The 14,412-nt window shown below is 34.4% G+C and overlaps 1 protein-coding gene across 3 annotated transcripts; it reads left to right on the top strand.

The window, feature by feature from the left end:
• Positions 1-8,480: 8,480 nt before the first annotated feature.
• On the top strand, positions 8,481-13,825 carry LOC109167573. 3 transcript variants are annotated; one of them, XM_019316601.1, is made up of 8 exons: positions 8,481-8,626; positions 8,733-8,855; positions 9,541-10,107; positions 10,380-11,723; positions 11,815-12,139; positions 12,247-12,330; positions 12,388-12,725; positions 13,280-13,825. In XM_019316601.1, exons 2-8 carry the CDS (start codon positions 8,736-8,738, stop codon positions 13,595-13,597), a joined length of 3,096 nt encoding a protein of 1,031 aa, XP_019172146.1. In that variant the 5' UTR covers positions 8,481-8,626; positions 8,733-8,735; the 3' UTR covers positions 13,598-13,825. The 3 variants fall into 3 exon arrangements, with proteins under 3 accessions (XP_019172146.1, XP_019172145.1, XP_019172147.1); XM_019316600.1 differs by having other exon boundaries at positions 8,482-8,626; positions 12,247-12,725; XM_019316602.1 differs by lacking the exons at positions 8,481-8,626; positions 8,733-8,855 and having other exon boundaries at positions 9,798-9,891; positions 9,998-10,107; positions 12,247-12,725.
• The last annotated feature ends 587 nt before the right edge of the window (positions 13,826-14,412 follow it).

The raw sequence follows: 14,412 nt of genomic DNA, 5'->3' as shown, positions 1-14,412 counted from the left end.
ACTTAAGTTCGAGATAATGAAACTATGTTTTTAACCGTCTCTCAAACGGCCATTTGACATAAAATCAAATAGATAACAAAAGTTACCAAAAAAAATCGATACTTACTAGACCAAAATTTGTTGATTTTAAAGTTCATAACCAAAAATAGTAATATCATTATATTCACAGGAGGGGCAACAAATGGTATTAACTTGTACATCTCAGCTTTGGGTTTGTAAAATTGTCTTTATTTTTTAAAAAATTTCTTGAAAACGGTTGGATTAAATTTGGTATTAAATTGAATTGACGAGTTCAAAAAATGGACATTCCTGGAATGCGAATATGCAGGTGGGAATCTTGATCCACTCTGGAATGGAGAATCTTTTAAGCTTAGCTTGCAACGGTCGTGTGATCTGGTTGAGTGAAGAGCATGTGGGTCCGGTCAGTAGTTGAGATCCAAATTTGTATTTGTTGTTGAAGTGTTTGGTAGGACTATGGTCTATGGTGTCATGCCGTATAGGAAAAGGACTAAGAATTTATGATGTAGACAATGCTGAAGATACTAAGTACTTCGCCTACCCTCTTAGGTGTCTTCACTCTTCACATTTTGACTCAATACACATCACGCAAGCAGTGGTTAGGTTGCATATTCATTATTTGATTCAAAGGTCCTCATTAAATAAAATTGTACAATGGAATGAATTACGAGATTACATGTGTTGTAAAGTTGTATCTTATGTTTTGTTAGAAGATACATAAAGAATGTTACAACTTGTGTAGTATATAGCTTTACAAAAGATGAACTGATGTGTACATAGATCAAAGCATCTTAGTTAACCAAATAACACGAGCATTAAATCCAAATAAACAGGGCCATTGGGGTAGAGATGGAGTAGATGACATTGCAATTGATAGAGTATTTGGGAGTTAAGATTGACTCACTGAATCACTGACAAAAGAGAGTGTTGCGTAGCTTATACCCGCCAATGGGGACATGCTATTTCACTATATCAAGCCTATATCAGGCCCGCTTGTTGTAGATTATCATGACACTAGCTGAGATCGAGTATAAATAGTTCCCCTATGTCTAGCCAATTGGACTCCTTCATTGTTACTCATTGTATTAGATTCTTATATTGCATCCAATAGAACATGCCTAGCTTGTTTATGATCCACTTGTACTCGCCTTATTAATACATTCTTACTTCATAATCTTGTATTTTGTAATATAATTTTAAACACTTACTCTCGTTGCTATCAGCGACATTATAATTCACATAATTTTTTTATAAAATAAAGATCACATTGTCATTTTTAAATATAATATAAACCCGACAAATATTTTTTTTAAAAAGTATATCGAAAAAGTATTGTGTATATTATCATATATATATATATATATATATATATATATATATATATATATAATATGCTATTTTTGCAAGTCATTACTCATTGTCATCTTATTTATAAAAAGTTTTTTTTTTTTGTAAGAACAATAAATTTTTAGTATTGTAAAATCAGGAACAAAGACCAACAATTTATATCCTACACCACGGCGCGCGTTGCACTATGCGCCCAGATGCAAAACGACGTCGTTTGAATTATTATTTTTTTTTTGAAATTTCCCGCCCCAGTGAATGGCAGTAGTTTTTTCTTTAAAAAAAAAACCCGCTGTTCAAGAATGTACATAATGTTATACTAAAATACACATAATGTTATACATGAATGTACATAATTATATAACAAAATATACATACTCTTTTTAAAAGATAATACACATAATCTAACATAATACATAATAAACATAAACTTTTAACATAATACACATCAACTCTTAACATAATACACACAAATTTTCTGATTCGGATGTACATAATTGTATAAAAAGAATGTACATAATTGTATAAAAAATACACATAACTGTATGAACCAATACACATAACGTTGTGAACAAATACACATAACGTTGTGAACAAATACACATAATCTCAGCAACTTCCTACCGCGCCTCCCAACACTATCCCAAAACGACGTCGTTTTGGGAGGCGCGCGATGCACAGTGTTATATGCACCGTGGTGTAGGATATAACGATTGAACGGATATGGCCAAGGCTCAAATGGACAAAATTTTGAATCGAATTTATTATTCAACAATTCGTGTCGTGAACAAAATGGATTATGCCTCGTAAATCGAAATATTCCGCGCGGGAATGTGTTACTTCATACCTGTACTATCTAAGTATCCTTATCCCTCAAATAATTTATCACTTTTAATAATAAGTGTTACTCAAATTAGTATGGTATCCGTGCGATGTACAAATAAAAAATTTAAAATATTCAAAATTCTGTTAAATACTACCCCTTATAAACATCTACCCCTTATAAACAACGTAACAAATAATAAACTAAAAAACAATATCCATAGTCATTTATATTGCAAGAAATCCATCATTAATTATAATACACAAAACTTACTTTAAACTTATGCAATAGAATATAAAAAAATACAATAAAAAAAATAATTCTAAAACATGGAGATAAGGTGCTTTACATGTTGGAGGACAAAAATAAAGAAGGGTAGTAGAGTCTTTTTCCTTTGTATTAAATCTGTTTCAACTGTCTCCTTCCCTGCATTGTCATCTCCCTCGTGTATATATTAATAGATTATGAACTTGAATGATAGCAGGTTATTGTAACAACCAGTCTAACAATGCTACGTAACAGGAATGTAACTAGAACTAATCATATACAAAAGATGTCAGACACAGATATCCTTAATATATATATCCCCATGTTCTTATAGTTCCAGCTGTAAGATGTATAACAGATAATGCAGTCCATATATTTCCTCTCGTTCCCGCTCAATCGTTTCTTTTCCCATCATTACATACACTGTCAGGAGAAAATAAACATTTTGAAATTTAAAAACATAAGTCACAAAATAAAATATTTTTTATTAATTCAAAAATGAAAATTAATTCTCTTGGTCAAATCGTAACATGAGCCTTAGAGATTTCTGATTTTGATGTTGATGCTCTAATTTTCTCATATCACAATTGTTCTTAATAGACAATCATTATGACTCTGCTCTCAACATTTTCTGCAACCTGTGTAAATACTATTAGGATACAAATTCTTAGTAATAGTAGGTAGAATATATATGCATCCTTATGTTTTGGCCAATTTTTTGTTGAAAAAATAGCATTAAAATAGCATTTTAAGTGGCTATTTTGTGGTACAATTATCGGTGGGGTCCACTTTCGATTTGGGTCGGGTCAAAGTGGATTCGGGTTCTTCGTAGTGAGACGAAGAGATTGATATATTCTACGCTCAAAACGGATAATGGGCGAATGAGATATTGATTCTCAAAGTAGACCCATTGAGTTGGAAAAATGAAGGGAAAAAGTGAGCTTTTGTCCCACATTGGTTTGGAAAGAGGATTTGACCCCCCTTTTTATAGCATAGAGGCTCTCGCGCGCGCGCGGGCGGGGGGGGGTGTGCAAATCAAATTCCAATTAGAGATGACTTCGAAAACGCTTGATTCAAGCCCGAGTCGTCCGGAAATTGGCTGGCCTTGGGATTAAATTTTACAGAATTACGGACTGATGTGGGATTAAGTTTTACAGAATTATTCGGCCTGGGGCTGAAGGCCAACGGACTGATGTGGGATTAAGTTTCTCTGTTACAGAATTAATTTCCATTTAATTCAGATGTAATTTTGAATTTAAATCCTGGGTTATGGCTGGCTGTTCAAGATGTTACAAAGCCAAGGTTTAATGGCCTTGTTTAATGCTATTTAGTACTACATCCCTATATAAGAAGGGGTAGAGGGAGCAGATTTTCTAAGCACGAAGTGACAAGAACACACAACACAGAAAGTGGTTTCTCGCCTCAAAACTCTGTTTCTACTCCTTTCTTTGCCTAAACTGTGTTCATAGCTTTGCTCTAGTTCGCCGGGTCCGTTCGTTTGGGTACTCAAACGTCGAACCGTAGCGCGTTTTATCCTGGGAAACCTAGGCCACGGCGCTCCTAGCAATTTTAGGAGGTGACAAATAAGGTTTTAAGGAAAGAGTGGTCTCTTGACTCACGCTAAAAACCCTTACCCAAACACGAGCCAATCTTTCCTTCTTTCGGTTTTGGATTATGCTTCTAAGCAAAAATCCTCCTTTTATGTTATAGTTTGGTTGGAATTATAATCTGTGTATTATAAATTCCATTTGGTTGATATGCATTTATCTTTTCCGTAGATACTCATGCATATAACCATGGTGGTCTGATTTATATATATATTTTTGTGTGTGTGTATATATATATATATATATATATATATATATATATATATATATATATATATATATTTCGGATATAATATATCGAATAATATATTAATATTTTATATACTTCGTGTGTGTATATATAAATATTATTTTACGATATTAAATCAATTTTTGGTTCATTATCACCAACATTTTTTCCCGTGTTAGACCGCATTTGTTTCTACATGCATCCTAGCACTATATGTACCCCATGGAGACCACTCAACTATGTATCATTCCAATTATTTAACAAACAATTTTTATTTTTTTTGAATGCTACTGGCTCTATTACAATGTAGTATCAATTTTTATTTTTTTTTTGAATGCTACTAGCTCTATTACAATGTAGTATCTGTTCATATACTTTCTCAACCTACTGAAACACAAAGAACCAATAACACCTCTACTGAGGCTCAAACTCACAATCTTCCAAATAGAAGTCCAACCCGAGTACCATTAGACCATATAGTCCTGGTGAAAAGATGATGATACCTTATTGTGGATTGGCCATCCAATGAATGGAAAACATAAATGCTGACAAAATTATTATCATGTCATATTACACACTCATCTTTCAAGGTTTTTTTTTTTTTTTTTTTTTTTTTTTTTTTTTTTTTTATTGCTGCAAGAACCAAAAGCCAATGTTCATAGAACCAAAGAGCATCCAAAATGCAAAGTCAAGGGAATTTTTCCCATGGCACTAATTCTAGTAATGATCCTCCGACTATATTGATTTTTAAAAATTAATTAGTTCCTAACTTTTAATTTGGACACTTTATGTCTCTTGATTTTTAATTTCTATCCAATTGAGGTCTTTTCGTTAAATTACAGTAAAGTGAAGTTCAAATGAAAGGGTAAAGTAGTCATTTCATCTGCTTAATGTATAATTTTTCATATTTTTTCTTTGTATACGCGACTTCGGACATTAGATTCACTTAATTGCTTAATCTCAAATGAAATTTGATTCTTCGAATGGATTTAGAGATTAAGCAATTAAGTGAATCTGATGTTCGAAGTCGTACATACAAGGCAGAAATATGAAGAAATATACATTAGGTAGATTAAATGACTATTTTACCCTTTCATTTAAAGTCCAATTTGCCGTAATTTGACGAAAGGACCTCAATTAAAAAGAAATTGAAAGTCCGTAAAGTTTCTAAATTAAAAGTCAAAGACTAATTTTAGAAAATCAATATAGTCGTAGGACCATTGCCGGAATTAACTCCAGTGAAAAACAAATGCTTAAGTGTTGTGCCTAAGCCTAACACATAATTTGGATTGTGTGGAAGCAAGGTGATAAATTGATACCTCAGCTCCATTCTTGTAAGCTTTAGTTTGGCCTCTAGTGGTCCGATGATTGCCTCAATAGGAGGCAAATCGTCATCTTTTTTAGCAGCATGGTATGTACCCTCCGAAGAGTGGCTTCGATCTACAGCAAATTGAGTAGCTTTTTTCTCATCATTTAATTTTTTAAATTTCAAGATCCTGATTTCTGCATGTACACATCGTCTGATTTCCGCCGCCCGTGCCGGCCTGCCGTTGTTCGGAATCATCTACACGTCGTGACGGAGCTTCATAGTTGATGCTTCTCTGATCGGGCAAAGCGAGCATGGCAGTGTGAGCCCTGAACATCATCCCATGTAGAATGCACTAAGGGGGCGTTTGGTTCAGGTTATATAACATAACCAAGAGAATGTGACATTCCAAAACTCACATTCCTATGTTTGGTTCACATTATGACAAGTAATCTAACATTCCCCAGGAATGTCACATTCCCTCCACATAGGATTTTGAAGGGAATGCGATTCCCTTCAATTTCTAAGGTTATGTAAGATAACCTTGGTTATGTTAGTTTATTACACACACACACACACATATATATAATCGCACTCAGGTGCGAATGCTTCGGCCAGGCGCGAAATAGGAATGAATTCTGTTCGTCCACGTGTCCAGATTTAATGGATGAGAAACACTGATTTTTTTAAAAAGCGCGGTGGTATTTTCGTAAATAATTGAACATCGAAGTGCAAGTAAAATGTATTACAAGTGCATGTAAAATGTATTATAGGCAATGTTGCAAAAAACGTTAGGCGCCCCCTAGGCGCCAAGGGGGCGCCTAGCGCCTAGGGTGCCTAGGCGCCGATTTTTTTTTTTTTTTTTTTTTTTTAATTTAGTACTAAAACATAAGGTTTTCATAGGTATTTCATAGAAACTATTTACAAAAGTGGTTGTAAAATTGTTCAAAAGATTGTTTAAACTATCTAAATACATAAAAAACTAAAATTAAGAGCTAAAGAAGCATTTTTTTTGAGAAATTAGTGGACCAAATATGCAATTTGAAAAAAAAAATTGTCCAAATCAGACAACCGAGTCAAAAGTTATGCCTTCCGAAACTTTTCCGACATTAAAAAAAAAAAAAAAAAAAAATCGCCGAACCGGCCGGTTAGGCGGCCGGCCGCGGAGATGGCCGATTTAGGCCTTCTTCGCGGCGGCGCAATGCCGCCTAGCGCCTAGGCGCCGATTAATCGGCACCTAGGCGCGATTTTTGCAACATTGATTATAGGTGCAAGTAAAATTTTACACCGAGCATCAATACTAAGTGCACATATAGTTATAAGTAGTTGCACCTATAGTTCTAAGTAGTTGCACACATAGTTATAAGTAGTTGCACTTAGGTGCATGAATGTTTGCGGGTGGTTTTCAGGAGTATTACTACCCGCTGAACTCAGATCAATGAATGTTAACAAGGCAAAATTATATGCACTTATAGGTGAAAGTAGGTGCATCTATAGTTATAATTAGTTGCATCTATAGTTATAAATAGTTGCACTTATAGTTATAAGCACACCCAGGTGCATGAATGATTGCGGGAAGTGAATGCTAACAAGGCAAAATTACATGCACTTATAGGTGAAAGTAGGTGCACTTGTAAGTGATTTTACTTGCACTTCGATGTTCAATTATTTACGAAAATGCCACCGCATTTTTTTAAAGCTATTAGATCTGGACACGTGTCGCACGCTGATTCGTTCACATATTCCTTCTTGGGCACTTATTCGCACTTGAGTGCATCCCTCTCTCTCTCTCTCTCTCTCTCTATATATATATATATATATATATATATATATATATATATATATATATATATATATATAAAATTATTTTTGTAATTATATATTTTTTATTTTTATTATGTTAGGTTAGCATATAAAATAATTTTGTTTCGGAGTTCAATATTTTAGTTAATATTTTAAAATCATGTAATTATATATGATATTGTTATCTTATTTATTTATTTTAATTTTTAAATTTATTAAAACATATGAAAATATGTTAAGGATATTATAGTGTGTGAATAAAAGATAACCCTAAACCAAACACGATTATATTACATATCCCAATTTTAACCAAACACAGGAATCTAACATTCGCAGCAATCTAACATTCCCTAAGGTAATCTGACATTCTGTGAACCAAACGACCCCTAAATGGCCACGTGATGCACACAACTGTAGACAATCTATATATGTATAACACAAGTGCACATACAGGTAATAGTGTGCATTAGTCCGAAACATAACAAAGTGTACACGATAGAGCATAAAACTGCACATACCATACTATCATCAAATCATACCAAAATACACATGATATAGCATAAAAGTGCACACACCGTACTAGTGTCGACACGATGACATACGGAACAAATCAAAGTCAACTTTTGAAATTAGTACGGATTAAAAAACTTCAAAAATAAATAAATAATACAAACATAATAAATGGAGTATTCTACCATAAATACATTTCTAAAATCAAGCATAACATTCTACTCAAATTCTACTCGTAATTAAATCATATGTATATTCTTGATTCTGCCCTTATTAATTCTGATCCCATTAATCCAGCAATATATTTTCGAGAACCTCCTCTCATAAGTTCAAGGAACCATTTATGGTTCAATTGAAAATCAAAAGATAAAAATTGTTAAATGTCAATAGAACCATTCTGAAATTAACTCATTTTTATAATAAAATAATATTATTTTTTTAATACTATTAATTTTATTACAATGTAATATCTGTTTATACTATTAGACCACACAATCATTGACATAGCCAAAGTATTAAATAAAGAGAGAATTTTATTAAAAGTAATCACACGTAATGCGGAGCAAACGTATTACCAGAGGTCTTACCATTGCATTTTCCCTTCTCATTCTGAAAATTTCCCTTTTTCGTTTGCTCATCACTGAAACCTTTGCTCCGAGGGATCGCAATTAGCAAAGAAGAAACTTATTGTAGTGAACAACGCCATAACAGCACTTGGGGTATACTCTTGCTTTCTCTCAATCTATTATTGGACTATTGATCTTGCAAGTTGCAGACACTAATACTACTGCACTCTGTGTGTGTGTGTTTTTCAATAATTTTCAGGAAATGACCGAAATGGAGGTGGACGATGAGGGTGAAGCCATTATTCACCATAAAAACCTAGTTGATGCTGTATTTTCTTGGTCTTTTGAGGATGTTCTTAACAAGGACCTTTACAAGGACAAGGTTTGCGTATCCGATTTTCCCTCGGAATTGTTTATTTTCGGTCATTCTACTCTTCCGCTTTATTGTTGCCCATTTGATATTGATTTGTCATAAAAAAGCAACATGATACTTGTAATTGTTTCATTCATTGCCAATTCTTAGATTACAAGAACCCTGAAATTTTAGTTTTAATGTTTGGCTAATTTCTTCTTCTACTTTTTATTATCTTGTGTTTCATTTTGCACTTGTTATCTAATTTCTAGCATTGTTGCTATTACTCATTTTCTTTTATTGTTTAAATCTTAAAGCTGCTCTAGGTTGACATGAAGTTACTTTAGGGCTTTAGGCCATTCTCACCATTTTTGCAAGTAATGCACCACTTTTTATAGTAGGGTGTTGCTTAATCACTTCTCATTAGGTATTACCAATTTGATGCTTTTGGTTTACAGTTCTCTTGCCTATTTCTCCACGCTCGTGGATGCATAATGCATTATGAAGACAAAATAAAATGTTCTATGTGATGTTGGTTATTAAGTGATATATTACTTGTATTAGAAACTTGAATCATCTTCAGGTCTTTTATATGAGGTGATAAATGCTACTTCTTGATAACTTCAAATTAGTAATAATTTAGTTGTTTCGAACATTTACAAGTCTTCTTCTCTTGAGTATTTGCAAAACTTATTTATTATTTTAATTCTTACAGGTGCAGCACATACCTCTTGAATTTCAGTCCGTACCTTCTTATATGAGAGCATTTGTTCTCCCCCTTATCGCGGAAACACATGCTGATTTGTCTTCTAGCATAGATACAGTGTCAAATGCATCTACATATAGTATAATGTCTATTGAGGCTGAAAAGGAAGAGATTGAGTATGATGAGCTGTGTAGGGAAACAAAATACACTATTGAGATTGAAACAAAAGAGATTGAGAATGATGTTGTGTCACGTGAACCTGAGATGGGAGATCTCATTGCCATTACAGATGTAAGACCAAAATGTGTTGATGATCTCAACAGGCCCACGGTGCCCTACTGCACTGCCCTAATTGAGAAGGTGACAAATAAAAAAGACTATATTAAGCTTCGGATTCTATCATCAAAACCTATATTGCTTGAACAAGGCAATAAGATAATCAGGGAAAACAACACTCTATTTGCAGTTTTCCTTATGAACATATTGACAAATATTCGCATTTGGACTGTATTGAACTTGGTGCCAAAAGGGAGGAACTTGAAAATCATTGAGAAAGTGCTGCAACCTGATTCTACTGTAAGTGACCTGGTTTCTTAAATTACAGTCTTAGATGTGTGCTTGCTAAAGCATTTAGATTTGTCCTAATTCTTTCCCAATTGACTGTCAGCCATTTGCTCTGCTTCAGCTGTGAGATGACCATTCCTTGTTTTTAATTTTGATTTATATTTTAACAGTATATTCTTATTTGTTCATTAGAAGAAGTGTCACTTTCATTTTCATTTACTTGACCAACAAACAAACCAACTTAAAGATGTTCTGCTTTTTTCTGTTTCATATACATCTGACAGAGTAAAGAAAGATGTAGTCAGTGCTTGAAAAATGGGACATATTATGCTTCTAAAGGTCATGCACTTGCATCCACTCGCTCTATGGATCTTAATGAATCCCAGCAAGAGGCAATAGAGAAATGTTTTGCAATGAAGTATTGCCGCCATGAGAGTACAGCCAAACTAATTTGGGGTCCCCCTGGAACAGGAAAAACAAAGACAATATGTGCGTTGTTATTTGCACTTTTAAGCCAGAAATGTAGAACAATTACTTGTGGTCCAACTAACGTATCAATAGTAGAAGTTGCTTTGCGGCTTTTGAGACTGGTGATGGAATCACTTGACCCTCATTCTTACGGCTATGGCCTAGGGGATGTAGTTTTGTTTGGGAACAGAAAACGGATGAAATTCAACGATGAAAGTGAACTTATTCATGTATTTCTTGATCATCGTGTTACAGTTCTAAAAAGTTGCTTTGCTCCTAGATCTGGCTGGACTCATTTATTGGATTCACTGGTGTGTTTAATTCAAGACTCTGAACAGCAATATCAGTTGTACTTAATGAATGGTCAAGAGGAAGATGTTGCTACTGAATTTGATCATGGAGAATACAGTTATGAAGACAATTTCGTTCCTTATGGTTATGATGGCGCAAAGGATAAAGGCTTCAAAAATGATGAGAGCAAGAGAATATGGCAGGAAATGATTGCCAAAGCTTTGAAATTAAGCAAAAAGGAGAGTAGAATTGCCAGACAGGGTGTACAGAAAAAAAAGTCTGTTTCGAAGGACTGGAACCTTCCTAGAAGTATATTCAGATTTAATTTTGAGGAGTTTTTGATAAAGCAATTCAACTGTAAAGCAGAGGCTATGAAGTTTTGTATTGTGAACATTTTAAGTCACTTACCAACTTCACTCCTATCCATGGGAGTGGCAAAAGACATGATAAAAGCTTTAAAGTCACTGGGAAATCTTCATAGTTTACTAAATAGCTTTACTGCTGCCGGTGGTAACTTAAGAGAAGTCCTGGTTAAAAGAAGGGGTGAGCAACAAAATGCCAGTGGATTTACTGAGCTGGAATTGGTCAAAGATGAGTGTCTGCAGATTCTCAAATCCCTTCCTAGGAGCTTCTTTAACAATGTAGGTGAATTTTCAATAAGAGAAAAAATCTTAGAAAATTCATGCTTGCTTTTCTGCACTTTCTCCTCTTCCATCAAATTACACAGTACAGAAGTGGAGTTGTTGGTGATTGATGAAGCTGCTCAGCTCAAAGAATGTGAATCAACTATTCCATTGCAAATTCCTGGTCTCTGTCATGCCATGCTTTTTGGGGATGACCAGCAACTGCCTGCCTTGGTCAAAAGCGAGGTTTGCATATCCTAGATTAAATGGTTTTTTCATTGTTAATTTAATTCACAACTCGTTTTTATTTCTATAACTTTTTTTTTTTGGTGGTCAGACTTGTAAAGAGATAGGTTTTGGAAGAAGCTTGTTCCAAAGGCTGGCATCACTAGGTTGCAAGAAGCACCTTCTCAGTCTCCAGTATAGAATGCACCCATCAATAAGCTTATTTCCAAACAAGGTATTCTACCAAAATCAGATTTTGGATGCTCCAAATGTGAAACGTGAAATATATCAGAAGCATTTCCTTCAAGGTGACATGTACGGCACTTACTCTTTTATTGATGTACGATTTGGAAATGAGGAAGTCATAAATGGGCATAAGTATAGAAACATGATTGAGGTAGCAGTGGTTTGTGAGGTAGTTGCAAACCTCTTCCAAGGTACACCTGTTGTAGATATGAATGCCTTATTGACAAATAATGACTACTTTTGAAGTTCCTGTTTGAATTTTTTTAAATTTTAATTTCCTTTCTTTTTCTTGATTCAGAATGTGCCATGTTGAGACAAAAGCTCACTGTTGGTATCATATCACCGTATGCTGCCCAGGTTGATGCGATTAAAGAGAACCTTGGTATGACATATAGCACAGATGGAGATAACAACTTTTCTGTGGATGTTCGCTCTGTAGATGGCTTTCAAGGTGGGGAGAAGGATATAATTATTATCTCAACTGTGCGATCTAATGGGAGTGGATCTATTGGCTTTCTTACTAGCAGTCAAAGAGTGAATGTTGCTCTGACTAGAGCAAGGTATGCCCTATGGATATTTGGCAATGGATCAACTCTTAGAAACCGCAACTCTATTTGGAGACAAGTTGTTAATGATGCAAAGAGTCGGCAGTGTTTCTATGATGCTTGTGAAGACAAAAACCTTGCAAAAGCCATGGCAGCTTCATTGGTAGATGTTGACATATTTGATATCAGATTCCATTTAGAACCGCAACTGTTCAAAAAGGCTGTATGGCAGGTAAGCTTCATTTTTTATTTTATTTTTTAAAATTTACTTGGAAATGTGATAGTTGATTAGAAACTGGCAATTCTCTTATAAAATGATGTATAGATTGTCGGAGACAGGATTGCCAATCCCTAGTGTTAGTGTTCTGGGTATGTGAATGGTTGTCAGATAAGAAAAAGGTGAAAGAATGAAATAAGGTAAAATGCAAATTTGGTTCCTAACTCCTAAGATAGTAGTGGTTTGTAAATCTAGTCTCTCAAGTGATGTGTTGCAAATGTCATCCTTAATTGAGTGGCTATTTTTTCCCCATGCCAAATAGTTGGTAGTTTCGTCTTAAAAGGTGAATGTGTTCTGGTTCATGTAAAAAATGAAAGTAGGGCTGACACGCGGTACTAAAACGTGTGTGAAGTTTAAAACATAACTGTCGACTGTCGTGACATGGGGACCAAAAATTAAGGATGACATTTGTAAAACCACATAATTGATGAATTGGATTTACAGATTGTTAGTAGCTTAGGAACTAAAAATGTTATTTTTCCAGGCATTTACACCTCTGTTTGCTACAGGTTAGTATCCATGAAAACTTTTGGAAATCTATGGCAAGAATCAGTAGCATAGATGTCCGTAAAAAGGCAATATCTCTGCTAATGAAGCTTTCAAATGATTGGCTGATGCCTCAGAATAATCAGGGCTCTCCTCCATCGGTGTATGAGATTGATGGCCTAGTCTATATTCTTGCAACCTTTGACACCATAAAGGAGGCTTCCGCTTGTACTGGAACTATCAAGGTATGGGATATACGACCATTGACTGATAATCGTCTAGATCCTCTGCTGCAATTATGTGGGCGATTTGATGCCCTCTCTCTAAAGGATAAACCGTAACCATAGCTGGAGTGGAAGCTTACAATGACTTACCTGCACTCGCTCTGGTACTTTTTGTCTCCACATTGCACTTGCATCTCTGAAAATTTTGTTCTTTCACATGTATATATCTTCTTTTGGATCAACCATTACATGCTATCTCCAGGGCCTCTGGATGCAGGTGTCAACATTGTTGAACGATTAGATTTACCCAAATATATGTGAGATTTAATGGTCAATATTTTTGCATACAATGATGAATACTATATCCATGTAGTTATCAGTGTGAAATTGTATTATTATTATTTTTTTTTTCAATTCGAGCGGTCGTTGGAATTTTTTATCCATCGAAATTATCATTGAAATTGTTGCTGGAACCCTAATGATCGATTATTTCAGGTGGATAATCGACTATTGGGTTTAGATGCATCAAAATGACAAGTTCGAGTATTTAATTGCACTTTTTAAAGTACATGGGTCTAATTGTACTTTTGAGTAAAGTTTAAGCTTATTTAACCTTTTTCCCCAAAAAAAAAAAAAATATATATATATATATATATATAGTGATTATACTAGTTGAGGTTCCTTGACTTTTGCAATTTAAAAAAATATAGTGATTATACTAGTTGAGGTTCCTTGACTTTTGCAATTTACTTGTAAAAGTCTCATAATTAATTTTTTGCTTGATTTAATTTCTTAAATACGAAAACGTTACCTAAAATCGTCCACAACTAGCTTTCACGTTAACTCTCCGTTTGTTCAAGGGGCATTCTCGTCCTTTCATTTGCGTTGGTGCTGAATCATTTAGGCACAATAAGGTACTGACTTCCAAGGGG

The sequence above is a fragment of the Ipomoea nil genome, unplaced genomic scaffold (assembly GCF_001879475.1).
Source record: "Ipomoea nil cultivar Tokyo-kokei standard unplaced genomic scaffold, Asagao_1.1 scaffold3169, whole genome shotgun sequence".
NCBI classification, from domain to species: domain Eukaryota; kingdom Viridiplantae; phylum Streptophyta; class Magnoliopsida; order Solanales; family Convolvulaceae; genus Ipomoea; species Ipomoea nil.
The sequence above is the reverse complement of the archived record's forward strand: the minus strand, read 5'-3'. Positions and strand labels throughout refer to the sequence as shown.

Coding starts and splice junctions, on each gene's coding strand:
- LOC109167573 (XM_019316600.1), top strand. CDS start 8,736: ATGACCGAAATGGAGGTGGACGATGAGGGTGAAGCCATTATTCACCAT. Junction 11,724..11,814: donor CTGCCTTGGTCAAAAGCGAG/GTTTGCATATCC, acceptor TTTGGTGGTCAG/ACTTGTAAAGAGATAGGTTT. Junction 12,140..12,246: donor AGTTGCAAACCTCTTCCAAG/GTACACCTGTTG, acceptor TTCTTGATTCAG/AATGTGCCATGTTGAGACAA.